This window comes from Varanus komodoensis, unplaced genomic scaffold (genome assembly GCF_004798865.1).
Source record: "Varanus komodoensis strain SLA01 unplaced genomic scaffold, ASM479886v1 scaffold35, whole genome shotgun sequence".
Classification (NCBI taxonomy): Eukaryota; Metazoa; Chordata; class Lepidosauria; order Squamata; family Varanidae; genus Varanus; species Varanus komodoensis.
In genome coordinates, this window is record NW_025335856.1 from 9568236 (window position 1) to 9594861 (window position 26626).

At 40.4% G+C, this 26626-nt stretch overlaps 1 protein-coding gene across 2 annotated transcripts in view; it reads left to right on the plus strand.

Annotated features, from left to right (window-relative positions):
- The window catches only part of ARHGAP32 (Rho GTPase activating protein 32), a 198014-nt gene that overhangs the window by 119089 nt on the left and 52299 nt on the right, over positions 1-26626 (plus strand). The window contains exons 7-10 of one of the 2 annotated variants that reach the window (XM_044439533.1): positions 2024-2116; positions 2984-3106; positions 5887-5964; positions 9661-9742. In XM_044439533.1, coding sequence (XP_044295468.1) covers positions 2024-2116; positions 2984-3106; positions 5887-5964; positions 9661-9742 — 376 coding nt within the window. Of the gene's footprint in view, positions 1-2023; positions 2117-2983; positions 3107-5886; positions 5965-9660; positions 9743-25949; positions 26076-26626 lie in introns of those variants that run through there. The other variant, XM_044439534.1, reaches the window with a different exon arrangement.

The following is a 26626-nucleotide window of genomic DNA, read 5'->3' on the forward strand; positions in this document are numbered from 1 at the left end:
AATATGTTTTCTACCTGAGGTAGAAAACAAGATGTCCTCTTTCCATACAAACACTCATTCTGTGTACAGAAGCTAAGCAGGCTAGCAAGGGAACCTTACTCATTGGTGATGGGTTGGTGTCCACCACCATACCTAAGGCTAGTGGGTAGAGTAGACCAAAACTTTTGAGAGGAGCTCTGTCCTCCAGCACCTTATCAGCACTTCCTCCTTCACTCCATCTGTTTCCTGAGGTGGCCACCTCAAGCTATCTTACGGTAGAATTAGCTTTGCAAAACCAAAAGAATCCATTCAGAAAAGAGGCAATTAATTAAAATCCACAGTCTTGCTAAATGAATTCATGTTTATATGATACATATTCATTAGAATTCAGCACATTTTCAGTGTTTTGATATTTCTCTGTTTTGTTTTTTCTCCTATAAGATGGCTAGCGAAAGGGCTGCAGTGTGTAAATGGGAAGCATAAGTGTTATTTAAGTAGCTGTGCATATGTTTGAAGCCCTGGAAGTTAATCAGAAACAAAACTAGAACTGTAATTGAGAGGCTTACAAGGACCAAAACTAAATGTTACAAGCAGTACTGCATGTTCAGCAGTTCTGAATCATCTTATTCTGTTGAAAATTACTAGTATCATTTGTTTGTTTATTTAAACAAGGAGAACTGACAAAAGGCCTGCAAACTTTGAGCAGCAGCAAAGATTGGTTAGACTAGTCTATTTGAGCAGCAAGAATACTAAAACAGCAATAAAAATTGCTGCAAAGGGAGATAACACAGCAGGAGAACTTAGAAGGGAATGAAAGGCAATGGAAAATGGAAGAGACTGGAGATGATAAAAGAGAATTTATACCTCTTGATGTGGGACAGTCCTGTAAATGAGAACAGGCATGGAAAAGAGATAGGTGAGGTAGAGATGAAATTGAAACCTCCTTCTCCCTGGCCCTTAAAATTAGTGTTCATGTGCATTATGCCTTTCCTCCAAATAGTTTCCTTTCACAATTAGAAATACTAATTTGTGTGTAACTCATATTGATGAACCCCAAACCCTCTATCCCTTAAAAAAAAGCAGTGCCCCCTCACCTTTTTAAAACCTGTACAACCATTTAACCATCTGTACAACCGCACTCAATTTTTCTAGGCAATCCAGAAACTTTAGTTGAATTAAGAATGATTTGAGTGGATGTTCAGCCTTGGAATTGGCAGTACCAGCACTAAATCCAGCTACATCATTCAAAAATCCACTCCTGCTTTTCTATAAATTAATTTACAGAGCAAACATTTATTTCTTCTTGTTGTTTTGTTGAAGACCTGCATCTGGAATGCAGTGTGAGCTGGCTAACTGGGGAAATCATTGGAATATATTTTATGGGTGAAAGGTGGAGACCTGGGCTGCAAAGGCTGTCTAAGCAACTGCTGCTGATGTCCAGGGGCAGGACATGGCTGAGGACTGACAGCAAAAAGGTGTTCCACAGAGGAAACAACATTGCACATGGACTGGGGGGAGGGGGCTGAGCACAAAGCACATGTGCACAAGAGTGAATAGAATTGGAGAGCACAAATGTCTACCAACATTCCAGCCCAAGCTAATATGTGAGAGTTCCTCTAATGTCTCCACTGGACAATTGGCCTATGGCATTCTTACTCAATAAGATCAAATGCTTTTTGCTCTCAGCTTTGTTGCATGATTTTGTTTGAAACTGCTTTCCAGACGCATGCCAAAAAGAAGACTTTAGGTTCAGGGTATCTAGCATGAGATATGTCAAAAATGTTTTAATTTGGAAAAGAAATCTTCTCATCTATGAATATTTTCATTGTTTATAGTACTGCATGTTTCACTGATATCTCTGGATGTCAGATTCATAGATTTTCTGGTGTAGTAGAACAGGAAAATATTTTTTGTGCTTTCTGCAACTAATAGTTGCTTTCAGCTACCTCATCGTGAAGTTTGGAACTTGAAAACTCTACATCATCCAAGTTAACTCTATTCCTATCTCTCTCTACCTCTCTCTCTCTCTCTCTGCTTCCTGCAGCTTGTCACTCAGATGCTGATGGCTTACCTGTCACGACTCTCAGCCATTGCTGGCAACAAGATAAACTGTGGTCCTGCCCTCACATGGATGGAGGTACTATAATGTGTATAGCATTGTGTTAGGTAATATTCCTAATTTCTGATAGCTTGCTAAGTGTTTCATATTTACCTTTGTGTAATTAGTGAGTGGAGCATATGTTTAAACAGCAGTGTTACCAACTTAGAAATCACTGCAGATACCAAAATATTCTTAGGTCTGCTTCTCGCACATTGCAGCAAGATGGTCTTTTATTTCCTCAGAATTCATTCTCTACAAGGCACTGCAGTCCGATGCATCAGTGGAGCAGTATGGATCATCTTACATTTTTAGGTGTGTCCCTAAATGTGTAACCTGGCCCTGAATTAGAGTGGTTTCCTGAACCTATCCTTGAACACTAGCAATTAAAATAGGCATTTTTAAAGTGGATAGAAATAAGATTTAAAGAGAGAACAATCAGGATAATTAATAAAAAGCACTCTTCCTTTTATCTGGCTTGGTGACGGCATACAAAACTTTTCCACCAAGATTATCGAATTCCAATGACAGAGATAAGTGATTGTAAGAAGGTTAGAATGAGGTGAAGTAATTGCCATAATATAAATTTATGTGAATGACCTTTTCGTACCGTAAATTTCCTTAGCTTGTTATTGATGTCTCCTTGTTACAATGAATGTTTATTTATAGACAGCTAAACATAGAGATATTTATTAAAACATGCTTAAATACCCTTTCTTATAGAAAATGGGTTCATTTGCTCTCTTCAGTTCATCATCTCCAGTGCCTATGTTATATTTTTGTGCTCTTTCTACTGGGAGTTCGTCAAGCTTTGCTGACTCTATGTCATATAAACTATTAACATAACCCACTCACAGAGCTGTATCTCTTCAGCTGCCTTACTGTCTTCTGTATCCTTTGTTACAGATCGATAATAAGGGGAATCATCTCCTAGTACATGAGGAATCATCCATCAATGTTCCTGCTATTGCAGCTGCACACGTTATCAAGCGATATATTGCTCAGGCAGCAGATGAGCTGTCCTTTGAGGTAAATAATTAAAGCAATACATAGATGCACACACACGTTTTCAATTGAAGAAAAAGCTCTACTTTTTATACTCTCTGTGTGCTTATCAAATATGGATTTTGTAGAGTTTTAAATATCTGAGTGAGTTGTTGTGCTTTTTGAACTTAGACTGATCCCTGCAAAGTAGCTTTGTGGAAGGCAACAAGCCACCCTAGTAACCCGTGGCTTGCTGTATGAATGGTGGGGTTGTTCTGTTGCTTGGAATTGACTGGTTGACACCATTGTGGGTACCATTTGCTTGGCAAAACTCCTTGCTGTGCTTGGCAGGAATTACAGGCACCTGCCCATATTGGCCATATCAAAAGTTCCCAAGATGCACTTGTGGGCAGCTGGCTCTGGCTTCCTTTACTCCCTGCTGCACCCATGAAGCCATTCTCCCTTCCCCACCCTTTGAATTGTGAAAGCCAGCAGTGAAGCCATCTTTCCAAATCTCCACATGTAACCCAAGGCACAGGTGATCTTAGCTCACAAAAAAAAAAAAAAAGCTAAGATGGATCATTCACCCTCTTTGTGGGAAGATCCTCAAGGTTTTTTGGAAGGGACTAGTATCTTATGGATGCCCTAATTTTTGTACTTCTTTCTGTGATTATACCATCTTGAGAACAAGCAAAAAAGTACATGCATTTTTCCTTTTAAAATTGTCTACGTTAACTACTTCAGTAAATGTTCCATTTTTCAAGTGGGATTTAGAACAGGTTAAAATGGCCAAGAAGGATACAGGTATATAGATTACATATCTGTATATTTCTCTGCCAAAAAAATATTTTTAACCTTTTCTAAATTCCACTTAAGAAATGAAGTTTTACCTTGGACACCTGTTAAACCAGCTGATACCTGAGAGTCATAGAGATCAATGAGACATACAATGCTGTAAAGAAGGAGAAAGTGAATGAGAGGATTTTTTTAATCTTCCAAACTTTGAGTCATCTTTTGTTATACACCATAAAATCTAATATCTCTATTTGACATGAATTTCACCTACAAAATATTATATCTGCAGTCCTAATCATCTGGATCACAGATATAATATATCTGGAAAGCAGCTTTAAGCTAAAACCCTCCCCAGCATACCTGGAGCAAAAACGTATTAGATCATGGACATAAGCATAGCTGGGGCCAAATGTCTACAGAGAGATTGCATTACAACAGTTAAATGACCCTGCCAGAATTATTTGGGCTGGATTTTGGAGAGGCCGATAACTGGCGTTCACAATCTGAAGCGAGACAGGCAGAGTGGGGGAACTTTAAAGGGAAGAAGCAGCCACAATGAGCCTGAAACAGCTCACAATTGTGATGGTGGCAGAGACAATTCTGACCTCACACGATGTCCCTTGGGATTGCTCCACAAGGATTGAGGGGGAGGAAGGGGCCCAACAACCCATAGTACGTAGAATGGTTTATAAGGCACACCATGGGTTCTTTGCAAGGCAGCCAACCAACCAGCCATGCCTTGTAGCTACTACAGAGTAGTATGCTGTGTGAGCATACAAATTAAATCAACCTGTACCCAGCGGGAACAGATTTGTTAAGGAATCCCTTATCATGAACTGTAACTAGGAAGAAGTTACCTCTCTCTGTGCGCTGAACTACTCTGGTCATTAAAGAAAACGGATATGTGAGCACAGATTAACAAATTATTTTCGTTGCATTTGGGCATAAAAATAAATGACCCACTTTGATCTATTCCAAAAAGCTTATTGTGTGTTTGAGCTTCTTTCAAATTCCAGATTCATACTGGCAGCTGTTCAGTAATGAGAACTAGAATTAAAATATTCTGATTGGTTTTGAAAACTGTACTTTTCATGCAATACCCATTAAGTGTCTTATGTGGGTTTTCTGTGCTTACTGACTGTACTGCTGCAGACATGCTTGGGAGCAGTATTTCCAGTATATCAGTATGTTCAGTGTGTTATTCATTTCATATATATTTTTGAGAGATTTGACCAATGTCCAGGTTTTTTTGTAGGCAACAAAGGCTGGCTTAAATATAATGTGCTGTAAAGCAAATGGTGTGTTCCACAGATACCTATTAAAACTCTAAAATGTTTGGTTTTCATAAAACACACACCCACGTCCCTCCAGGTAGCAGAGATAAGCCTAAAAATAGATTATCTGAAAGACTGAAAGGGCAAAGAGTAAGTGATGCTCATGCATTGATTGAGCCTCAGCAGCATCATTTGCAAGTACTCAGCGACTCATTCAAGCTATGTTAAATGTTTTATGTTGGCCAAGTGGTCTCAAAGGAATTTTTAAATGGCCCTGCTCATCTTTCCATCCTGCTGAGAAAATTTTACATTCCCTTATTGCATTGTTAGTTTTAACTTCAAGGAGCATGTCTTTATGAGGTCACTCTGAACTCACTGACAAAAGAACAAGCCGGGACAAAGACATGAACATATCAATGTGTATGAATTCAAAAGAGAGTAAGGCTTGTTTTTTTTCTTCTTCTGGGAAATATTTATCTCAATCCACACTTCTGATTTAATGTGAATAGCTTTTGGCCTCTATTATCTAATGTGCATATTCCTTATGAATATATCAAAATGTGCACTATGTGGCATTATGCATTAGCTCATACTTTAATAATCTAAGTACAGATGCCGTATAGGTTGAGGCTACTGCTGTTCGTTCATAAGTGTATTTGTTTTTGTCTTTTTCGCTACAGTAGAACATAATGCTTTTATCAAGACAGCTGTTCTTCATCTGTCTTGATCCTCATCTTTTATGTTGTTCCTTTTCAGGTGGGAGATATTGTGTCAGTCATTGACATGCCTCCAAAGGAATTGACCACGTGGTGGAGGGGAAAGCATGGATTTCAGGTAAGCTCAACTGTTTGTTCAGTTAATATTGTGGAACCTCAAAAATTTCTCATTGCATACATTCTGTGGAGGTAGTAGTTATGCTGAACGATCATTTTCGAATACTTTGGACTGTGATGCCCACTTTTATATCTGATTTGGCACTAAGGAAAGTCCCATGCATGATACTTTTAAAAAGGACCTTTTAAAAATCAGCCCGCTTCTGCAGAGGCTGGAGAATTTGCATTCTTGGATGTGAATTCTAGGTATCCTTTGGATTGGGAGAAACATCTGGAAGATAGGAATACTGTAGGGTCAGACTTTGGAATCCAGGATACCAGATTCCCTATAGGAAATGGCCAAGTTAATGTTAGCAATTATGTAGGAATAATTTATAAGCACATGCATTTTCTGAAGGCACTTGCTTGGAAGACGTCGAATCCAATATTCTCGTACTCATTGCAATTGTATGGGATTCTTCTTGGTACAGTGATCTCAGAATTGGGGAAATGGATTCCTTGTTACTTTGGAGATGTGGAAATGAGGATAGGAAAGCCGCTGTTCCTCCTGCTGTTCTTCCATTGCATTTACAGCCCACACTTCTTCCTCTTCCGAGGAAACCAAGGTGGCTTGCAAGGCTCCCCTCTTCTCCATTTTATCCGCGCAACAACAACCATGTGAACTGAGTAAGCTGGGAGATTGTGAGTGGCCAAAAGTCACCCAATGAGCTTCATGACTGAATGGGGTCTGGCACCCAGATCTCCTGAGCCCCAGGTCAACACTTTACCACTGTACCAAACTGGCTTCCAAAGTTATTTGAACTTTTTAGGAGTTTTGTTTTATTTGTGAGTTTGCCATCTTCTTCTTCTTCTTCCCTGCCTGTACTTAAACAGGTGAACCAATACCTTAAAGGAGAGAAAATTCAGTACCTGTAAAGGAACCTACGAATGAAATCCAGAAATGAGCCCAAATGAATTACTGGGGTAGTGTTGGGTAAGGTACAAGATAATACATGGTGGCTTTATTCAACACAGAAAGCAGCTGGTGTTAAAATATGTGCCAGGCGACTTACGTGTGGCGGCTGTGCCTCTCTATAAACATGCCTGGATATGGCGGCTTAGACTAGTAGGAGTTGTAGGACAAACATCTGGAAGGCCAGAAGGCCAGCTCTGGTCTATGGTCACCAGTCAGGAGTTTTGACTTTGAACAGGTCATTATTAATCTTTCTATTATTAGCAATATGTATAGACTGCTTCTTGTTTTGAAGAAATCCCCAAGCCGTTTACAAAAGAATAAAACTGCGTGCATGCATACTCACACACTCACACTCTCTCACACACACACCCCTCATCAGGTTGATATAAAGCAGCCCAGAAGGGGTGACATTCGGGAGGAAAAGCTCCTTGAGGGATCTGGTTCAAGTGCTCATACATGGTTGTGTATCCTACTCCAGACAGCTTCAAGTATAGACGTGCTTCCTAGAGAATCAACATCCGAACCAAACAATCATTGTGTTTCATCTTTTCATGTTTGTTCTTTCTCTTTCATTAAAAAAGGAAACATTTTTAACATTGTGTTACTGCATGAGTACAGAGGGTTTTAAGGGGAAAGTGTGATCTGTGGAGGGACAGAGATTAAGGCCTCAAAATGCAAAACAGCAGAAATGATTGGTGATGACATATAGCCCCCAGGACCATCAGGAAGGGAAATTAGAGCGTTATGAAAAAGGAAAGAGCTTAAAATAGAATGTACTTAGACATCAGTAGTCCTGAATGTGATAGAAAGCAACATTAAGAAATTAAGGGTGGAAATTAGATACAATACATGACATTTCGAGGATGCTCAACCTGTCTGTGGCAATAAACATCTTTCTATGATGATAATGATGTTCTCTGTTACTTGTCCAATATTAAGACTCACTTCCTTCTTTTCTTAGGATAATGCTGATACTGATGATGATTCTAACTTACAGTATCTGTAAGCCAAGTGTTCTGCTCCATGTCGGAATGAGGAAGCAGTCATTATTTACAAAGACAGAAGTATTGATAACTGAACTAAAGGTTCTAGGGGTTTTGCATGTGTTGTGTTAAGAACATGTGCTTAGAACGGCATCAAACTGCATTGATGAGCTCTTTAGTATTCCTCTGTTTCTGCTCTGCTGCCTTACACAAAGTCATGCAAATACAGTGCCTCATAGAAGTATTCACCCTCTGACTTTTATGCATTTGTTTTATTTATTTACATATTTATTTATTTCATTTTTATACCACCCAGTAGGTGAGGCTGTCTTTTTCAATAGGGGGCCAGTTGAAAGGCTGCGGTGACTGTTGCGGGCTGGTGAGGTGCCGTTGGGCTTGCGAGTCCAAAACCATCTCTGAGCGAGCGAGCAAGCCACCGCCTCCCCGCCCGTGTGGCTAGTGCACACACGGGCGGCGAGGGGCAGCGCGGGCTGGATGGATGGTCATGGCGGGCCGGATCCATGCCACGAGCCGTAGTGTGAAGACCCATGACCTAGAGGATATCATAGTATATGGAAGGGGGCAAACAGGGTGTTAGATTGAACGTCCTGATCAATGCAGGGCCCAAATTTAAAGCATCCATAACAGGTGACTGTCCAGCTGCAGCTTGAACGCTTCCATTGTGAGGCAGCCTATGACCTCCCTAGGTAATTAGTTCTATTGTTGCATTGCTCTAATGGTCAGGATGCTTTTCCTGATGTTTGGCTGGAATCTAGCTTCTTGTGACTTGAGCCCATAATTCCATGTCTTTTGGGAAGATCAAGAAGAGATACTGACCCTCCCCTGAATTATGATCTTTCAAGTACATGAAGAATACTATCATATCTTCCCTCGGTCTTTTCAAGGTTAACATGTCCAGTTCTTCCAATCTCTCCTCACAGAGCTTTGTTCCAAGCCTCTGATCATCTGAGCATTTTTCTTGCCTTCCTCTGAACCTTTTCCTGGATTGAACCCTGTGATAACCCTCTTGTTAACCTCTCCCCAGTTTGAGACAGTGCCATTGTTAAGCAGTTTCTGAGTCTGATTTTGTAGCCAACTCTGGCTCTACCTGGTAGTTGTTCTAGCTGCTCTACTTTTAACTAGTTTGCTAATCAGAAAATCATATGGCACATTGTCAAAACCTCTGATAAAGTTAAGATAGATTATGTCCATTGCGTTACCATGGTCCACCAGGGAGGTTGCTCCATGAAAAATGAGAGCAGATTAGGTGGAAAGGACAAAACCATGTGAGCTTCTTAAAATCACTGCATTTTTTTTCAAGGTGCTTGCAGACTCAACTGCTTTATACTCTGCTTCACAATTTTCCCAGAAATTGATGTCAGACTGAGTGGTTCTGACCACTGAAGTATATTACACTTTGGTTGTAACTATTGTCTCATTTCACCTTTGTCAGCCAAGAGTATAAATTGGCGTATTTATTTAGAAAATTTCTAGGCCGCCCCATTCACCGAAGCCTCGGGGCAGCTTACAAAGGCGTATACGCCTTTGTATATTTTTATATATTTGTATACTACTTTGGCAACAAATGGAAGGCCATTTCTCCTTTGCCTTCCAACGCACCCAGGTAAAATACTGCATTGTAGGCCAATGGCCCTTTTTCTGCAGAACTGTTATAACATGGCTTCACGTTTGGCTGTATTCCAATACCATCTTACATATGTTGCAGTCATGAACTACCATGTATCTCTCTTTGCCACAGGTGGGATTCTTTCCTAGTGAATGTGTTGAACTAATTAACGACAAAGTTCCACAGTCTGTGACCAATTCCGTGCCAAAGCCAGGTATGTGCACATGTATTTTAATGAAATGCATATAATGTGGTAGAATGTTTTTAATCCCTGTTTGTCTCATTGTGGTTTCCAGTCGATTTTGCATACCTTGGATACGTTGTTTAATTTATGCTAAGCATCAGCACAAAAGTTATTTCACTGTATAGACCCATGCTGTATAAATATTTTAATTTACCCTTTGATTGTTATATAAATTTTGTAAGGTTTCAGAGTATTCTTAAAACTACTAGTCCTCTTCACAAGTGCTGGTTAGTGTAAGATGTTGCTTCTGCTGTCAGTGTTTTTTGCACATTGCTGTACAGAAAACAGTGATGTCTGAAGTTGATCATTTAAAAATGATGATGGATTTCATAGCTTCTCAGCCCCTTCTCCTTGGCTCCTAATTTTATTTATATTTTTTTCCTATACCATTCTTTAGCAGACACTCTCAGAACAGTTTAATAGTGCTTGGTTTTACAATTAAAGTGCAGATACGAACACGTGCTACATTCCCCCCCTGCCACACATGCTCACAATTTCATCCCATCTTATTGTTTCTGGACGGCGACTTTTTTGTTAGTTTCCGTGAATGACTAGTCTGCCTTCTAGTATGAAAATATTTCCAGGGTTGTTTATTGAAATCAGGGCAAGAAAAACAATGGAATCAATCATTCATCTAGCAAATACAAACTTGAATGCACACAGCAGCAGTTAAAACAATTAAACCACAGATGAAAGAACAGGAAGATCAATAACCATGGAGAAATAAATGGTCCTTGTCTGATATTGAATAGAGATTGGAGTCTGTGCCAAGTGAGCTTCGCTGGGGGAAACTTTCATAAATAGGATGGCATATCTGAGGAACTTTGCTTTCATTTCCTCCCTGCCTCATCCCAGACACATTTCAGTGTAGATCATGCTTCACTACCCATGCTTCAAACTGTATAGAGCTTCTAAGTGACAATACTTTGAGCTGTACCTGGAAATTGACTAATGCAGTTGTTTAACCACTGGTGCACTCGAGTCCTAATAACCTGTCCCGGTTCTGAACCAAGGGTCAAGCTACATGTAAAATATGAAAAATTTATACCATCTGAAAAGAAACCAGTGTATAGGCCAGATTACATGTGATCATCTAGTTTTCCCTTGTGTACATGAACTTTAAACTAGAAATGGCTGACATGGAGTGTGGTGAATGAATCTGGATTGAGTCCTTGTTTTGCTGCAGCCCTAGTCCTGATCTCATGTAATTTCCATGGGGAGAAAGGTTCTCCTGTGGGGTATACCCTCTGTCCTGGCTATTTCTGAAAGAAAAAAACTCATCCCATGTAATCATTGTCAAGGGCACACCACATGACCAACCACATTTAATTTGGCTCCTCCGGCCGTACTGTTGAATAATCTCAAAGTCGGTCCCCCAAATACAAAGTAGAGGTTTGGGCTTTAATTACTTGCACTGACTCCACTCCCACTGCAGGATAAGCCATTTTTGAAATAGGAGAAGTTTCCAAAGCATTTTATTAGATATATATTCCAGGCAGTCCTTAGACTTAGAGCAACGGTGACATTATATCATCATATATAAATCTGGTTTGGTAATCACTGTATTAGGCATTATTACTAATTCAGTTTCTGTCAAACACAGCCAGCTCCCATTTTGCTTGAAACTGCCTAAAAGCTTGATTGATTTTTAAGTTGTCTAGGAAGAAATGAAAAAAAAAAAAAAATAAAACCCACCCAAAAAACCATAAATGCAAAGCTTTTCTTTCAAGAACCATGGGTTTTAGGTTCAAGCCCACGATCCTTGGCTCTTGTGGCATGATCCATTGAGTGCCCATAGCTCAGCAGAAAGACTAATTCCATACTTCTGTAACCATGCAAGAAAAAGCTTGGTGCTTCTAGAATTGGCAATTGGGAAGCAATAACAAGGCAGTATTCTGAGCTACTCTTGAACTGTGAAGCTGATCATTCTGCTTACTGTCCTTCCCACCATCCAATTGTAAGGACAAGGCTTAGGGTATAGATTCCTTTACAGGAAAAGAACATGATTTAGTAGGCACATGGAGGAGAAAGGAGGGATGCCATTTTCTCTGACTCTGGCTACTATATCTAAAGTACAGCAATTCTTACTCTAGAGGGCCCTTGACCTCCAGGGACATCACGCTGTCCTTGTGGAGAAGAAAGGGACTGCAGTAGGAAGGGAGCTGTGCTTGCATAGCCCTCAGATCCCAGGTGCTGTTGTTTTTATAGGGAGGGGATCTTTGCACTTCTGGTAAATAACCATAGTCATAACTACCACCATAACCATATTAATAACCATAACCACAAACACAGCCATATTCATATTCCTATCCATAATCATAATCATTTTGATAGTAATTGTTTATTCCAGGAAGGAAAGCATCTGAAAAGAAATACTGCAGAAGTATTTCTACACACCCTCCACATGCAAAAGCAGCAGAGCAACTTCAGTTAATCCTACGACTGAGTATGCTGAATATGCTCCTTATGATTAGAAGTGTTTATAATCATATAGTTCTAACTTTATATCAAATAGTTCTAAAATGACAAAGAAAATAAAAACCTTTATTCGGCTCCTTGTGTAAACAATGCATGCTCCTTTTTGGTGTAATTCAATTTCTTGTGTTTCAAGAAGGTTTGTTCATCTTTTGGCCAGTAGTGTGAAGGTTAATAAAGAAGCAGGAGGTCCTCTCCTCCTCCGCTTGTCTGTTCTGTTATGTTGGGTATCATCTTTTTTGTGTCTTCCGTTTTCTGCCAGTATTTTGATTATTAGCCATAGTACTAAAGGTTTTTCAAAGAGCATATAATTAACTTAGTGTGAATGTCCTGCATGTGTCATTGTTAACTTGAAGCATGGTGTTCATCTCATTCTATATCTGCATATCAGTTCCTGCCTGCAGAGGGTTTGTTTGATTGATTGATTGTTATGGGGAAGGAAGTTGGAAGATGCTAAGAACAGCTTGTGCACTTTGGTGTTTCTAGCCTAGAAAAACAGAAAATTTTCATTTTGTTTCAAAACTCTTAACTTGAGTTTATTCCATGCAGAAATACTAGTTGAATGAAGTGCTGATTATTTATATTATGAATATACTAATTCATGTTGCAAGACCTAGTAAAATCTTAACATAGTGGCCTGCTAAAGTAGGTTTCTGTTCTTATTATATTTTTTGTTAAATATTTTTGTTGTGCCTAACAATATCGTATTACATGTATACAATCAAAATTTGGTTTATCCAAGTTTAATTAGAGGATGTCCATGAGAATTTGGCAGTCTTGCTAATCATTAGTTGGACTCATTGCTTCATCTCTGGCACCTGTAAAGCAAACCTTACAAATGTTGAAAGCATTGAAAAAGTTTGATCTTGTGTGCGGAAACTGTTGTACATGATGACCAGGGAGCTGATATCTGCTGCAATTTCAGGCAGCTATCGTGAGCCAGATGTTTTGATTCACCTCACTGAAGTTTTGTAGTGGAAATGCTTGTGTATGGGTTCGTGTAGCCTGTAGAGTAGAATCTGTGGACCTCCTGATACTGGACACAAAATCCAGTCAGCCCCAGCAAACATAGGCAATGGTCAGGAATGATGGAAGCTAGAATCCATAAACGTCTGGATAGCCACAGGTTCCCCATTGGACTAGAACTAACAGGTAATTCTCTTCCTAGAATACTGTTATCTCCTGTCACCAAGTAACTCTGCACTCTTGTTTACATTCCCAAATGGCAGTAAACAAACAAAAGCCTTCTTTCGCACAGCAGTCAGAAAACAGGGTGGGAGCTTGCCCACCAACTGAACTTGGTGGGCAAAAATGGTTCTTGGTGGAGAAGAACAAACATGGTGGTCTGTCCTGCAGGACACTTTGTGTTTTCAGCTTCTAATGAGTCCATTAATATGAAAGGCATCTGTCATTTATGAGATTATTTTACCCTCTCCCCATATATAGCTTTGGTTTTAAATAGTGCATCTATCAAATTCTTTGGTCTTTTTTCCCTTTTTCAACCATTATGAGTAGTACTCTGACTTAGCTGGGAGGTTGACCTGGTTGTACAAGTATAAGGCCTTAAAAGGAAAGTGGCATAACAAGATCTAAAAAAATAGGAAGTTATTTCTGGTTTAGAAATGGTTACTATCATTCTTCTGGGGTAAAATGTCTAATTGGTTTTGCACATTTGACTTGCATTTTATTAAAAAATATACAATTGGCTTTTTATTGCATCCTTCAAAGCTGTTAACACAACTGCGATATGGCATCCTGGGAACCTATTAGAAACACATCAATAGCTGATCACAATCAGCAAAGCAGAAGATGCAAAAACAAGGAATGCATCTCCACACAAATTAAATAGTCCACAGGCATGCTTGAAGAAGCTTTCACAGGAGATAGAATTCAAACTTATGGAGCCTTACAAGAAAATCCACACAGAGAGAATCTCTAATCTCAGTAAGATGATTGATATGACTATCCAGAAAGTGTGACACCACTGCCTCTCACTCAGTTAGTGTAATCCAAATTCAGTTTAAGAGGGTTCTCACTAGAGCTTGGCTCTAGTGTACAGCGTTTCCCCCACCATCTTCTAAGAAAAACACCCTTACTTCTGGGGAGAGACTTATAGAGGGTTCCCATCACTGCAGAAGTTTGGCTTATGCTTGGTGCATGGGAGTCTTCTCCTGCTGGGAAATACTGAGTTTGTAGTCAGGCTGTGTGATTTCTGGCAGGAAAAGATGTTCTGCATATCACTTGTGCTGACCTTAGTGCTTTGCTGCCCAATCCCATTCTCCAAGGGGTAGCAAGGAAGGAGAAATGGAAGCTACATTGGAATGTTCAGCTGTTCTTGTTGAACTCTCATAACTGCCTGAAGCTTTCTGAAAGATTAAATGGAACACTTGAAACTCCAGTCTATGTTTAGGGCAGGTTGAGGAGCAATCTCCATGTATCACTGTTGTGACCACCTGGTGTATTAGGAGTAGAGCTACTGTATCTTAGTGAATCTAGTTCCTCCATCATTGTGCTTTTGGTCCAGAAGGGTTGGCATCAAAAGCTACAGGATGAGCAAAAGCCTCACAGTTCCCCTGATTAAGGCCTCCAACCAGAAGGATAGCAAGGCAGTTTAAGCTCTCACCCCAGCTGGAAGCCATGTTGAAACGGGTCAAGATAATTTGTTTCCTTCAAGAGCTCCTGGACCTGTCCAGGTACAGCCAATTGTGCCAGTTTCCCTAAAAAAATGGGAGAGTTTCCATGCAGGCTTGTAAACCTCCCCCTCCCTCAACCTCCCCATATTAGAGTTATATGTCAAAAACAGCTCTTTTTTTATGGCAGGAAGATGCATGACCATTTTCATTTTCAACATTTTTATTTTTCTTCTCATTTCTCAAGGTGCACAAAGAGAAAAAAAACAAAGCAGCTGTACTGGCTTTGGCTTTAGTGGGAAAAAAGCTCAAGTGTACACAGTGTTGAACTTGTTTATAAATTTTGGGTTCTTTTTCTGAATGTGTCTTTGTGTGTTGCACTTAGAACAGCCAACCTCACATTGTCACATAACTGAATCAGGTCATGTTTATGACGTACCTGCATTTTGCTGCTACAGTCCTACTTAAATGCTGGGTGTCAGAAGAGATGAGGGGCACATGAGTACAGCTGTGGAAATGCTCGGCACAGGTAGATTCAGGTCCTTATTCATTGTCTGTGTTCCAAAGAAATGTTTCTGAAATCTTTTAACATGGAATTTTCCTGTTTTTGAAATGGATGCTCATTTTATTTTGTTTTTTTTTCCCTTTTGGATTGTACGTTCCCAGTCTCCCCCGGCCATGGAGCCCGTCCAGCGTCCTGGAGCTTCTTCCCCCCTTGTACGTTTCAGTCATTCTTGTCATCTTTATATACAACTGGGTTGGTATCCATTTTAGGGATTTACACAGCAGTCAAAGTGGAATTTATTTTACTTACTTAGTATTCCTTCAAAATTTTGAGCATAAAACAAACAAAGAAGAGGTATGGCAAAAACAGGTATGGCAATAAACCGATTCTTTTCTTGTCCCAACTCAAATATATTTCTGATTTTTAGAGATAGTGTTACTTTTTGTTGGAGCCCACATAAAAACCAGTTTGTGAAATCATATTGCAGAATCAGAGATGTGTATTCTTAATTTTAAAATGTCATGTGATCTTTTAAATTCAAGCTCCACAATTAAAATATTGTTAAAATATGATTGATTAGTGTTTTTGCAATAAGCCTTCTGATTTCCCCTCAATCTTCAAAATGAAACGTAGAAATATCTTCTTCAAATACAGCACCACAATTAATGATTTGGTGTTTTTACCTCTTCATCTTGAGAAGCAGTGGAAGAGATTATTTTATCAGCCTTATGAATGGCACAATTTATGCTGTTAAAAGAGACGTGCTATTAATGTGAACTGCAACGTAATTCATATGGAAGGAAAAGGAACACTGTTCCTGTGCAGTGCTTTAGGGAAACAGCTTTATTTTATTGAAGGATTTCATGGAAATTATTAATGCATCATTTGACGCTTTAGTGGTAGTAGACATCCATATTTTTTGTTCTAGAAGTAAAACAGTCACAGAGAGGAGATACCACAGGAGACAAACTAGAAGGCAAAGTGGTCATTTTTTCAGCATAATGCTCTATAAAGCAGTAGTGGGACTTTATAGCTTTTTTGTCCCTCTTGAAAAGGACATTAGGTCTGTATCGTGTGGACCAGAATTCTAGCAGGAAAGCATAGAGCAAGAGCAGCAAAAAGGAATCTGTGTTGGCATAACATCTGTGGAATTACCACTGAATTGCACAGACACACATGCTTCCCTTTCTTCTTATCGGTGTCTGGCCAAATCAGTGTGAAAAAATGTGAAATGGCTCTTCAGCGCAAATGGAAACATGTGTAAGCTTGATGGACTTCCTTGAAATTTGTAATGGAATGAGAAAGAAGTGAAGGCGGTTTGTAGCATGATTTAATCATGGTAGTACAGCTAGATTCTTATAGGTTGAACTAGTGAATATGGTCATGCCATATAGATTTGTGTGTTGCTATGCTGACACTACAGCATCTGGCACACACAAATGTATTTGCATGCCTAAGTTGATGTGTGCTGCAACACCTTCTGTCAGCTGCATTTATCAGAATCACAGCTGTGTACATAAACACCTAATGCCAAAATACATACACATGCTTGTTCAACATACTATGTTTAATAAAACATGCTAGTCAGGCGTTTCAGACAAGATGTGAATTTTAAGATTGTTCTAAAGGCCCTGGCAGGCCTTACAGAAAGCTCCATCATGTCATAAGCTCCAATATGTTGTGGGTAGAACAATTCTACAGTGCTTCTTGGCAGTCGGAAAAGATGCATCATAAACTTCATAAACTTTGATGGCCAGGACACACTTTGCGATGCAGTAAGAAAAGGCTAGAGATTTCATTTCTGCATAGAGGAAAGTTTGAGCATACATTGAGCAATATCAGGTTGGATCTGATGCTATAATTAGAGGTGTCAGGCAGTTAGTTATGATCCAGGAGTTACATTTTTTACATTTACATCAGTATTACAGGGGTGTCTATCACTTTGATTCTCATATCTGTAAGAAAGAAACTAATAAAGCAACTCTTTCTGGAACCAAAATTTTGACATGCTACTACATGAATGCTGTCTTGGCAGATCAAGGTGCTGGTGTCCAGCATTTTAAAAAATTAATGTACATTTCATTTTATTTACTTTTGCTTTAAATTTGTCATTTTCTTGCCTCATTCTCCCACTTCCCCATAACCACATGCAGATCTGGAGATGGATAGTGTAAAGCCAGGTTCAGCATGTGTTTCAGATCCTCTGAACCAATCCCAGCTGAGCTCAGGTAGAATACTTTTAGTTAACTATTGTCTCTAAGTGTTCTAACCCAGACCCTAACATTGTGTGTTCTAGTAATAATTACTAATGGATAGAGGTTTGATGGTAGATGGTAGAATATAGAAGTAGTTATGTCCTGTGGGATGACCTTTGCTGAGAGGAGGACAGGGGGAGTGTGTCCCTGCTTATTTTCCTGGACCTCTTGGAGATCCCATTGGTCATGATATCCCTCTTGATAGGCTGACTGAGTTGGGAGTTGGGGGCACTGCTTGGCACTGGCTCCACTTCTTCTTGGCCGACTGTTTCCAGAAGGTGCTATCGGGAGAAGGTAGCTCTGCGCCATTGCTACTACACCATGGAGTGCCATAGAACTCTATCTCCCCCATGGCTCTTTAACATCTGCACAAAACCACTGGGAGAGGTTATCTAGAGGTATGGGCTGGAGTGTGTATGCTGATGACACTCAGCTCTACCTCTTGTTGTCACATGATCCAGGTGAGGCAATGACAATTCTGAACCAGTGCCTGAGCAGGGTGTTGGACTGGAAGCGGGCAATTAAACTGAAACTTAAGATGGAGGTTAAGTTTAATTAACAGGATGGAGGTTCTGCTGGTAGGTGGGTCCTCAGTCCAGATGGAGGCTATTTGATCTGCCCTTGACAGGGTTCCACCCCCCTTAAAGGACAGGATCCAGAGTCTGAGGGTGCTTCTGAACCCAGAGCTGTCCTTGGAATACCAGCTGAGCTCCATGACCAGGAGCACTTTCCACCAATTCCATTCAATCCATCAATTCACCCTTATTTGAACAGAAAGAATCTATCAAAAGTGGTCCATGCACTGGCAACTCTCTTTGGACTTCTGCAATGTGCTGTACATGGAGTTGCCCTCAAAAAAGTTCTGGAAGCTTCATTTGGTGCAAACTGGGGCTGCCCACCTGTTAACAGGTACTGGAAGGCAGGCAGCCTATTTTGCACCTATACACCTATATGCTGTCAGCCCCATTGGCTTCCGGTTGAATTCTGGGCCCACTTTAAGGTGCTTACATTGGTGTACTAAGCCCTGCACTACATGGCTTAGGGCCTGCGTATCTGATGGAACGCCTTCTCCCGTATATACCTTCCTGGCTCCTAAGGTCAACGGTTGAGGTCCTTCATCAGGAGCTGCCCCTCAGGGAAGTAAGGAGGGCAGCTACCAGGGTGAGGGCTCTCTTTCTCTGCTGTGGCCCCCCGATTATGGAATCAGCTCCCCAGAGAGGTGTGCCTGGCACCGGCCCTCTATATTTTTTGGTATCAATTCAAGACCCTTTTATTTCTTAGTGTAAGAATGTCTTTTGGAGTATGGTGACTGCTGTGGAATAATTTTATGATTTAGGTATCATGTTATTTTAATTTATTTTTGATTTATTGATTTAATTTTCTTTCCATAGTATTTAAGAATTTAGTTATTTGAATTTATTTATTTATATTTAATATTGTTGTTATGTCAAGCAGAGTAATGATGTGAAACTGTTAATATGGCCACTGTTAATATGAGAACATGAAGTGGGTAGGTTGGCAGCTGAAAGATTTTTAGAGACTTTCAGAGAGATTTTTAGATTTTATTTAAAACGGCCCTCTATAATTATGTTTATTTTATTGGTTTTACTCTTGTAAGTGTTAATATGGTGTAATTATGAACATTTATTTTAGTACTGCTGTTTTGTAAACCATTCTGGGAGCCATGTGTGGCTGTTGAGCGGTATATAAAAGCAATAATAGATAAATAAAATACATAAATATACATGCTTGCTTCCAAGAGGCTAGAAAATGTCCCACTTCCATTGTGTGAGTGTGTGTGTAGAACATTTGTCTCCGTAGGCATATAATGCCATTGAATTCAGTGCGGTCACTAGGGTCACAGTGTTTTGGATGGCTTCCTAGGCTCTTTGAGGCTTTGCGCATATCCAAAGCAGTAATGTTGCCAGCCACAGGGAACTCTCGCTTAGAACTAGGGGTGTGGGGAGGGAGACATGGAGAAATATCCTTCAAATGCTGTTGTTTAACAGCAACCCAAATTCCCATATTATGTACACAGCTGTAAGTTGGTAACTAGAATCTGAAATGCCATAGTTGTCATGACTACACCACAGAGTTTGTGAAGAGGATCATCTATTGGAATAAAAATAACCCAAACACTGTTTGTGACTCATATGGGATGGATAATCTTTCTGCATTAAAACAGTTAAACAGTTATTTGCAGTTATCTCTAAAACTCACTCCCTTTTCCTCTTTCTTCCCCCTCCTTTTATTTTTTCTTTTTATTTTACAACTTACCCTGTTTGTAAATGAAAGTCAGGGGAAAATGCAACGAAACCAGCACAGCTGTAATGGTGTGCTTTGATTTAGGAGGAATCTATTCCTCTTACCAGATAAAAAGCCTTTCATGCTCAATTTCCAAAGTCTCATTCAAGGACTCGAGTAAAATCACAGGACCACTTGTCTAGCCAGAATCCACTGGTGCTGATAGCAGACAGCAGAATGTCAAAGGCTTCCTAGTCACTATCCACATTGTCCCCTCCACTTAGCCCTTTCTCTCCATCATGCTTTGGAGGACCTGTAGCCCACAAACCCAAAGCGACCCTACAAAACACACACACACACACACACACACACACACACGCACACCCCTTGCATTCATAATCTTTCTCCTCTGCCGACACCTTTTGAAAGCATGGATGTACCATTTCCCTACAACTGAGATTACATGCAATGCTGGGAAATCCAGACCCAATTTAAGGTGCCAACTGTGATATATAAAGTCCTAAATGGTTTAGGTCCTGGATATCTGAAGGAATACCTCCTTCCATATATACTTGCTCAGACTTTGAGATCTTCCACTGAGGTTCTCCTTCCAGAGCCCTCTCTGAAAGAGGTTAGAAGAGAGGCTACCCAGGGAAGGGCCTTCTCTGCAGTGGCACCCTAGCTATGGAATCTGCTCTCTAGAGAGGTTCTCCTGGCACCAATTCATTTCAGTGCCAGACCTAAACCTTTTTATTTGCCCAGCATTTTAATGATTGAATGGTTCTGATTATACAATACAGAATTGTTTTTACTCAATATTTTTATACACTGAAATTGTTATTTAATGTGCTGTTATAGTTTTGGTTTTGTAAGCCATCTTGAGATCCATCTTGGATATAGACAGGATAAAAATGTTTTAAATAAATAACTGTCTGGTTGCAAGATGGAGAAAGGTGCTGAAGAGTTAAGGTGCTGTTAGCCTGATTAAAATAATCTCTTCCTTCAGCTAATTGGCAGGAAACAGCTATGCAGTAGAGAACGGGGCTGTTAAGCAATGGGATTCTGCAGCGGAATTCCATTTTTCACTTACTGGGAAAGGGTGTTGTAGACCAAATAGAACGAGGCAGTGGCCCATGGGTTCCACACCTCTGGGTCAAAAGCTAGACTGTTGGTTCACAGGCTCTGTATCCTATGGATACTTTTGAACATCATCCATGTAACAAATAAAACTGAACAATAAATATAGCATGTCAGCAAGTGGGATCACTTCCTGGTATTGACAGTGGATTTTTCCCACATGGCAGTCTTGCGATGAGTCATTGAACCACAATGCGTGCCCGATCTCTTAAAATCTAAGATTATTTTTAAACAAAACCAAAATATGCTTATGACACAACTCCTTTTGCACAAAACCTCTACTTAGTGGTAGATAGGTTTCTTGTCAGTATAATTAACTTGTCACACCAGCTACCTTGCAGGCAATCATTTAAACCTTTTACTTTGTGCTGCTTCCAGTGCTGACATCATCCTTCTTTCTCCCATGTTTGCTAATTAATTACCTCAACAGTGGTTTAAAAACATAAGGTATTTAACAGGTATGTTTATTGTTGCATCAGTTGCCAGCAGTTGCATGGAGCATGTAGGAAGCTGCCCTGCCTGTCCTGGGTGTGAATCCAGCAGCCAGAACTCATTGCTGAAACGTCATGGTATGCAGCGTTTCTGGAATAGCCAAGCAGGAATTTCATGGATAGGACTTGTCGGTGGGCTTTCATTTGTAGGTGAAGGTCAGAGGTGACTTGTTAGCACATTGCAGCAACAATGCTTCTGCCATGATGGCCATTTGTGGACATTCACTGAAGGTGAGCAGCTGGTTGGTTAATACTAACCAGTAACGTTACGGGAGACTGTTTGCGATGGCACTAGAAGCTGTGCGATTCCAGTCTGTATTCAAAGCCTTTCTTCCACCCTTGATCCCATGTGTCAAAATATTGTTTGATCTTGAAAAGAAAAGCCAGTGTGATGGAGGTTAAAGGGCTGGACTTACTGGGGAGACTCGTGCTCATTTCCATGCTGAGCTACAAAGATGACTGAGTAACCTCGGGCCCATTACTACCCAGCTTAACTTACTTCACAGGGAAGTTGTGAAAATAAAAAAGCAGAATTTAGGCTTCATTTCTGACCCATTTCTTGCCCCATTAGGTGCTAAGTCAGCAACCAAGGCTCAGATAAAATTCACAATAAAAGGAATCAGCATTTAATTATGTTTTTAGTAGCTATTGAAGCTATTCATGTGAAGGAAGGCTTAGAAAAGTAGCATTTTAATGCTTTTAAAAGTATCGCAAATTTTTAAAAAAAGCTTTACAGAGAATGTTCTTTTGAAAGAGTGAGGTTTTCTAATCTGTGTACAAATGTATTCTCTGCAAAATGAACTTTCTTAAGTACATCATAGCTACTTGTTTCAGCCACTCCCAAGCTTAGAGTGTCATACTGGCACTTAAGACAGCCTTCTCCAACCTGGTGGCCGTCAGAGGCATTTGGACCGCAACCCCCAGAGTCTCCATCCAGCAGGGCCATTGACCGGGAATTCCCGGTGTTGCAGAACACGCCTGGCCTGACTTGGAGCTCTGAGTTCTAGTCCCTGTTCAGCCATGGAGCTCACTGGGTCTCTTCGAGCCAGTAATCCATTTTCAGCCTAACGTACCTCACAGGGTTTCTGTTGTGAGGATAAAATGGAGAGAAGACCCTTGTGAGCTGCCTTGGGTCCCTTGCAAGAGGAAGAAAATGAAGTATAAATGTGACCTATATTACCATAATAAAAATAATGATTAAGTGCTCTCCCACGCTTTGCCTTCAATTCCAAATTATTTTCCATCTTTCACATGGGAAATGTATGTTGCTCCCATCTGAACTGCCCATTTATATGAATGGAATATTAGTGGCCCGGTATACCAAATACAACAGCATAGTCACAGCAAGAATTGAAAATGGGCATACTGGTGGCCCATGACTGTGGCAGGTTGCTATACTAAACAGTGTTCAGTTTGTGTGTTTGTTTTACTTCTCAGCCCGTGTATAAGAATATAATCCACTAGTTCGTTTAAGTAGACAGGAAAGTGTTTCACAAATCTCAAGAATTAATAGCATGAGAAGGTCAGCATATTATTTTCCTTGCTGATCTTCTAATCCATCAATAATGCAAATATTTTCTAGCTGCAGAAAAATTAAGTAAACATAAACTTTTGACATGGTTGGGAAACAAGGTTTTTAAGCATTGAGATAATGTGTGTAAATATTTAGTAGAGTTCATTGGGCATTGAACAAATGGTAAGAAAAATACACCAGAAATGTTTTGGGAAGTTCATAGAGATCTATCAGTGTTTGTTCAGAAGTCACTACATTTGTGTTCAATACAACCATTTGAGATCAATAGGCATATGCACATTATGTGCTGAACTGTGGTCTCTGTATGCCTGGGGAACATATATTTCTAATGTGTGTCTAATCAGACTTTAACCATGCCCACCCCCTCCTGTCTTCCCTTCTTTAGGGTGGCAGAACTATTGACTTTTGTATTTACTAGATGCATAGTGTAATTCCTTAATCTTCATTTGCTGTTGTAATTTTCATTTATATGAATGTCAAGTGATACAAATTAGATATGCAGCAAAATTAATTTGATTTGACAGCAATATATGTCAGCTGGGAAACACATTGGCCAGTTTTGCAAATAATTACTGAAAGATTTATTCCTTAAAAAACTGAGATTGAATTGGAAAAATAATTAGGGTTCAACTTCAGATCTTCCTTTCAAGTAGTACGTTCTGCAACTTTGTTCTAATGATCCTCAAAAGTATGGTTTTGAGCCCAATGTTTGACATGTTTTAAGGAAAGAGTCTCCCAATATCCTGCTATCCATGCATGCATTCACACATTGGAGATATTCTTGTATGACATCTTCTTCTCTCTCCCATTCAGTTCATTCCAGATGTTTATAATCCTCATTCATGGTATAAAAGTTGGCCAGGTATAAAACATTAGGTACAGTTACAACTTTGGTTCTAGAAAGTGTCTGCCCTGTCCCACCAGTTGCAGAGCTATGTTGGTGGGTACTCAAGACGGGGCTGATTCACTAGCAGCACCCCAGTTATCAGACAGCTTTTGGAGGGAGGTGAGATTGGCTTCCCCTTCACCTTTAGACGTGCAGTAAAGAATGTTAAAGGGACTGCAGGTGGTGCAGTGGTTTAAGCCTCTGTACTGCTGGGCTGGTAGATCGAAAGGTCGCCGGTTTGAATCTGCACAACGGGGTGAGTTCCCGTTGCTCCGTCCCAGCTCCTGCCAACCTTGCAGTTCAAAAGCATGCAAATGCAAGTAGATGAAAAGGTACCACTTTGGTGGATGGGTAACAGCATTCCGTGCACTTCGGTGTTTGGTCATGCCGGCCACATGACCATGGAGACTGTCTGTGGACAAACGCTGGCTCCCCCAGCTAGGAAACAGAGATGAGCACCGCTCCCAAGAGTCAGGCATGACTGGACTTAATGTCAAGGGGAAACCTTTACCTTTACCTTTAAAGAATGTTGCATTCCATTAGAACTTTAAGGTTTTGCTGGTCTTTCATTTTAATACCACCTACATGTGTTTGTGACTGGTTTTGTTCATTTGGTTTCAATTTCTTTAGTTAGCTAGCCATTACATTCCAATAGATGAAGCTCTCGGGGTGGGTCACAATTTGTTCCTTGCATTTGAAGTGACACTGTAATTGCATTTTGTCCTAAGCCCCTGTCAGACCATTTTATACGTCTTAACAGCAGCAGCAAAAGCAACAACATTAATTCACAATTGCTTCGGCTTCTGCAGCGTTACACAGATGGGCATTAGGAAAAGCTTACAGAGATAGACAGTGTAAGCAAAGTAGGTCATTTTTATTAAATGAATTCAAATACTTATCCCAAATAATACTATCTCAACATTGATGGAATGAGATAAATATTCCTTTTTAGTAACATCACTTCCCTTATTTTAACCATCTGCAAATTTTGGCATTCCTCAGCAGTTGAAGTAGATGTTAGCTAGAGTTAACTGCCAAGCAGCACTGGTGTTTACAATAAGCATGTCCAAACAGCTGAAGAACGGTTTCATGGCTGTTTAAGAAACTCCACGTGCTCTTTGTCTTGAGCTGTGTTACTGTTGCTTACATCAGTTTTAAACCAATCTATTTATGTTTACCAGACCTATTTAAGCAACTGCCTCAAAGCTAGTTAACTTTATTTAAATCCACTTAGCTTAAACCAATTTTCCAAATACCTTAATCAGAGGTTTATTAAGACATAAAAATAGTCAGATTATTTCATTCTTTCCCTGCTCATCTTTGTTACCACTAATATATGTAAATTTTTCTGTCATACGCTGAAAATTGGGAGAGTTCCAGAATCTAGAGGAACTTGCATTTAAAGTAGAAAAGCAGTGGAATATGCTTTCCTGAGCTGTCTCCCCTTCCCACTCAAGACTATGTATACAGAAATGATTTTTTCATTACTACTCCTTCATGTCATCCTTGCGTTCACACTGCCATATGCAGTGAGTCATTCCTTTAATTGTCTCCCCCGCCTCTTTTCATTCCTTCCCGCTTCCTGTTGCATTAGTAATTTTCCTTATGGACCAGGAATGTCGTCCTGCTCACAGGTCACTCCGCACAGAGCTTTCTGGGAAAGTGAGGGACCTCGAAAGGGTTGGCACTGCTGACCTGCTCGGGATCCGGGAGCCACCTGGGCAGAGGGGTGGCTCTGTGGGGTGGAGCGGGGCCAGTGGAGCTTGTTCCACAAGGGTGAGGTCTTTGGGAGGAGCCCTTCAGTGGCGGGCAAAGCAGGGGGAGAGTCAGCTGCAGCGAGAGGGAGTGTGTGTCACCCAGGTGCTCACCTCCAGCTGCACAGCAAGCCAGGAGAGGCAGCCAGAGGCTCTGGACTGGAGGAAAAAGGCTGAGCTGAAGGAGGGAGGGGATTGCTCCTTGCGGATGTTGACAGGGAAGGAACTGACCTTTCAGTCTGCCGAGTGTAGTTCTCTGTGGCTGGAATGCAAGCTGAACTGAGCAGAAAGTGCAGTTGCTTTCTTTATAAAGAAAAACTCTAGTTTCACTGGGCAGTAAGTGGGGCTGACTTTTTATTTTTACTCTTGGCTTTCAACAGAGGACAACAAAGGTAAGGAAATGCTGGTGGTGGCTTGTCTTATTGATTTTTCTATTTTTTTATTTTGTTTGGTATGTGTATGATGGGGAGAACAGGCATAAATGTATTATCCATTTTGTTCGTTTGTTGGTTTGTGTCTGTTAACCAGCACTGAAAATATTTGCCTGATACAGGGACAGATTAAAACCATCCCTCTCCTGTGGCATATGGCTACCGGAGTGGCTGGGTGAGGGCATTTTCTGATTTGCCCCGGAGAACACAGTGCAGTGTGCCAATATGGTCTCATCTGCCAAGCTTCAGACACTCCAGAAAGAAGGGGCTTGTTTCAGGGGATGGACAGCAGCCATTTCCCTCTCCTGATCCCAATCCCTTTTCCTTCTTCTGCCACATGAGGAAAAATCCCTGTTACTTGAGAAGAGAGAGTGACACTTTGTCCTGGGGAACAGCAACTGTTACATCTGGACAAACTCGTTTTCTGTTTTAAAAGCAGTACGGTTGTTGGATCTCAGCCTTGAGGCCATTTGCCTGGCTCTGCGTCTCCTTGCTTCTGCCAATGTAACCCT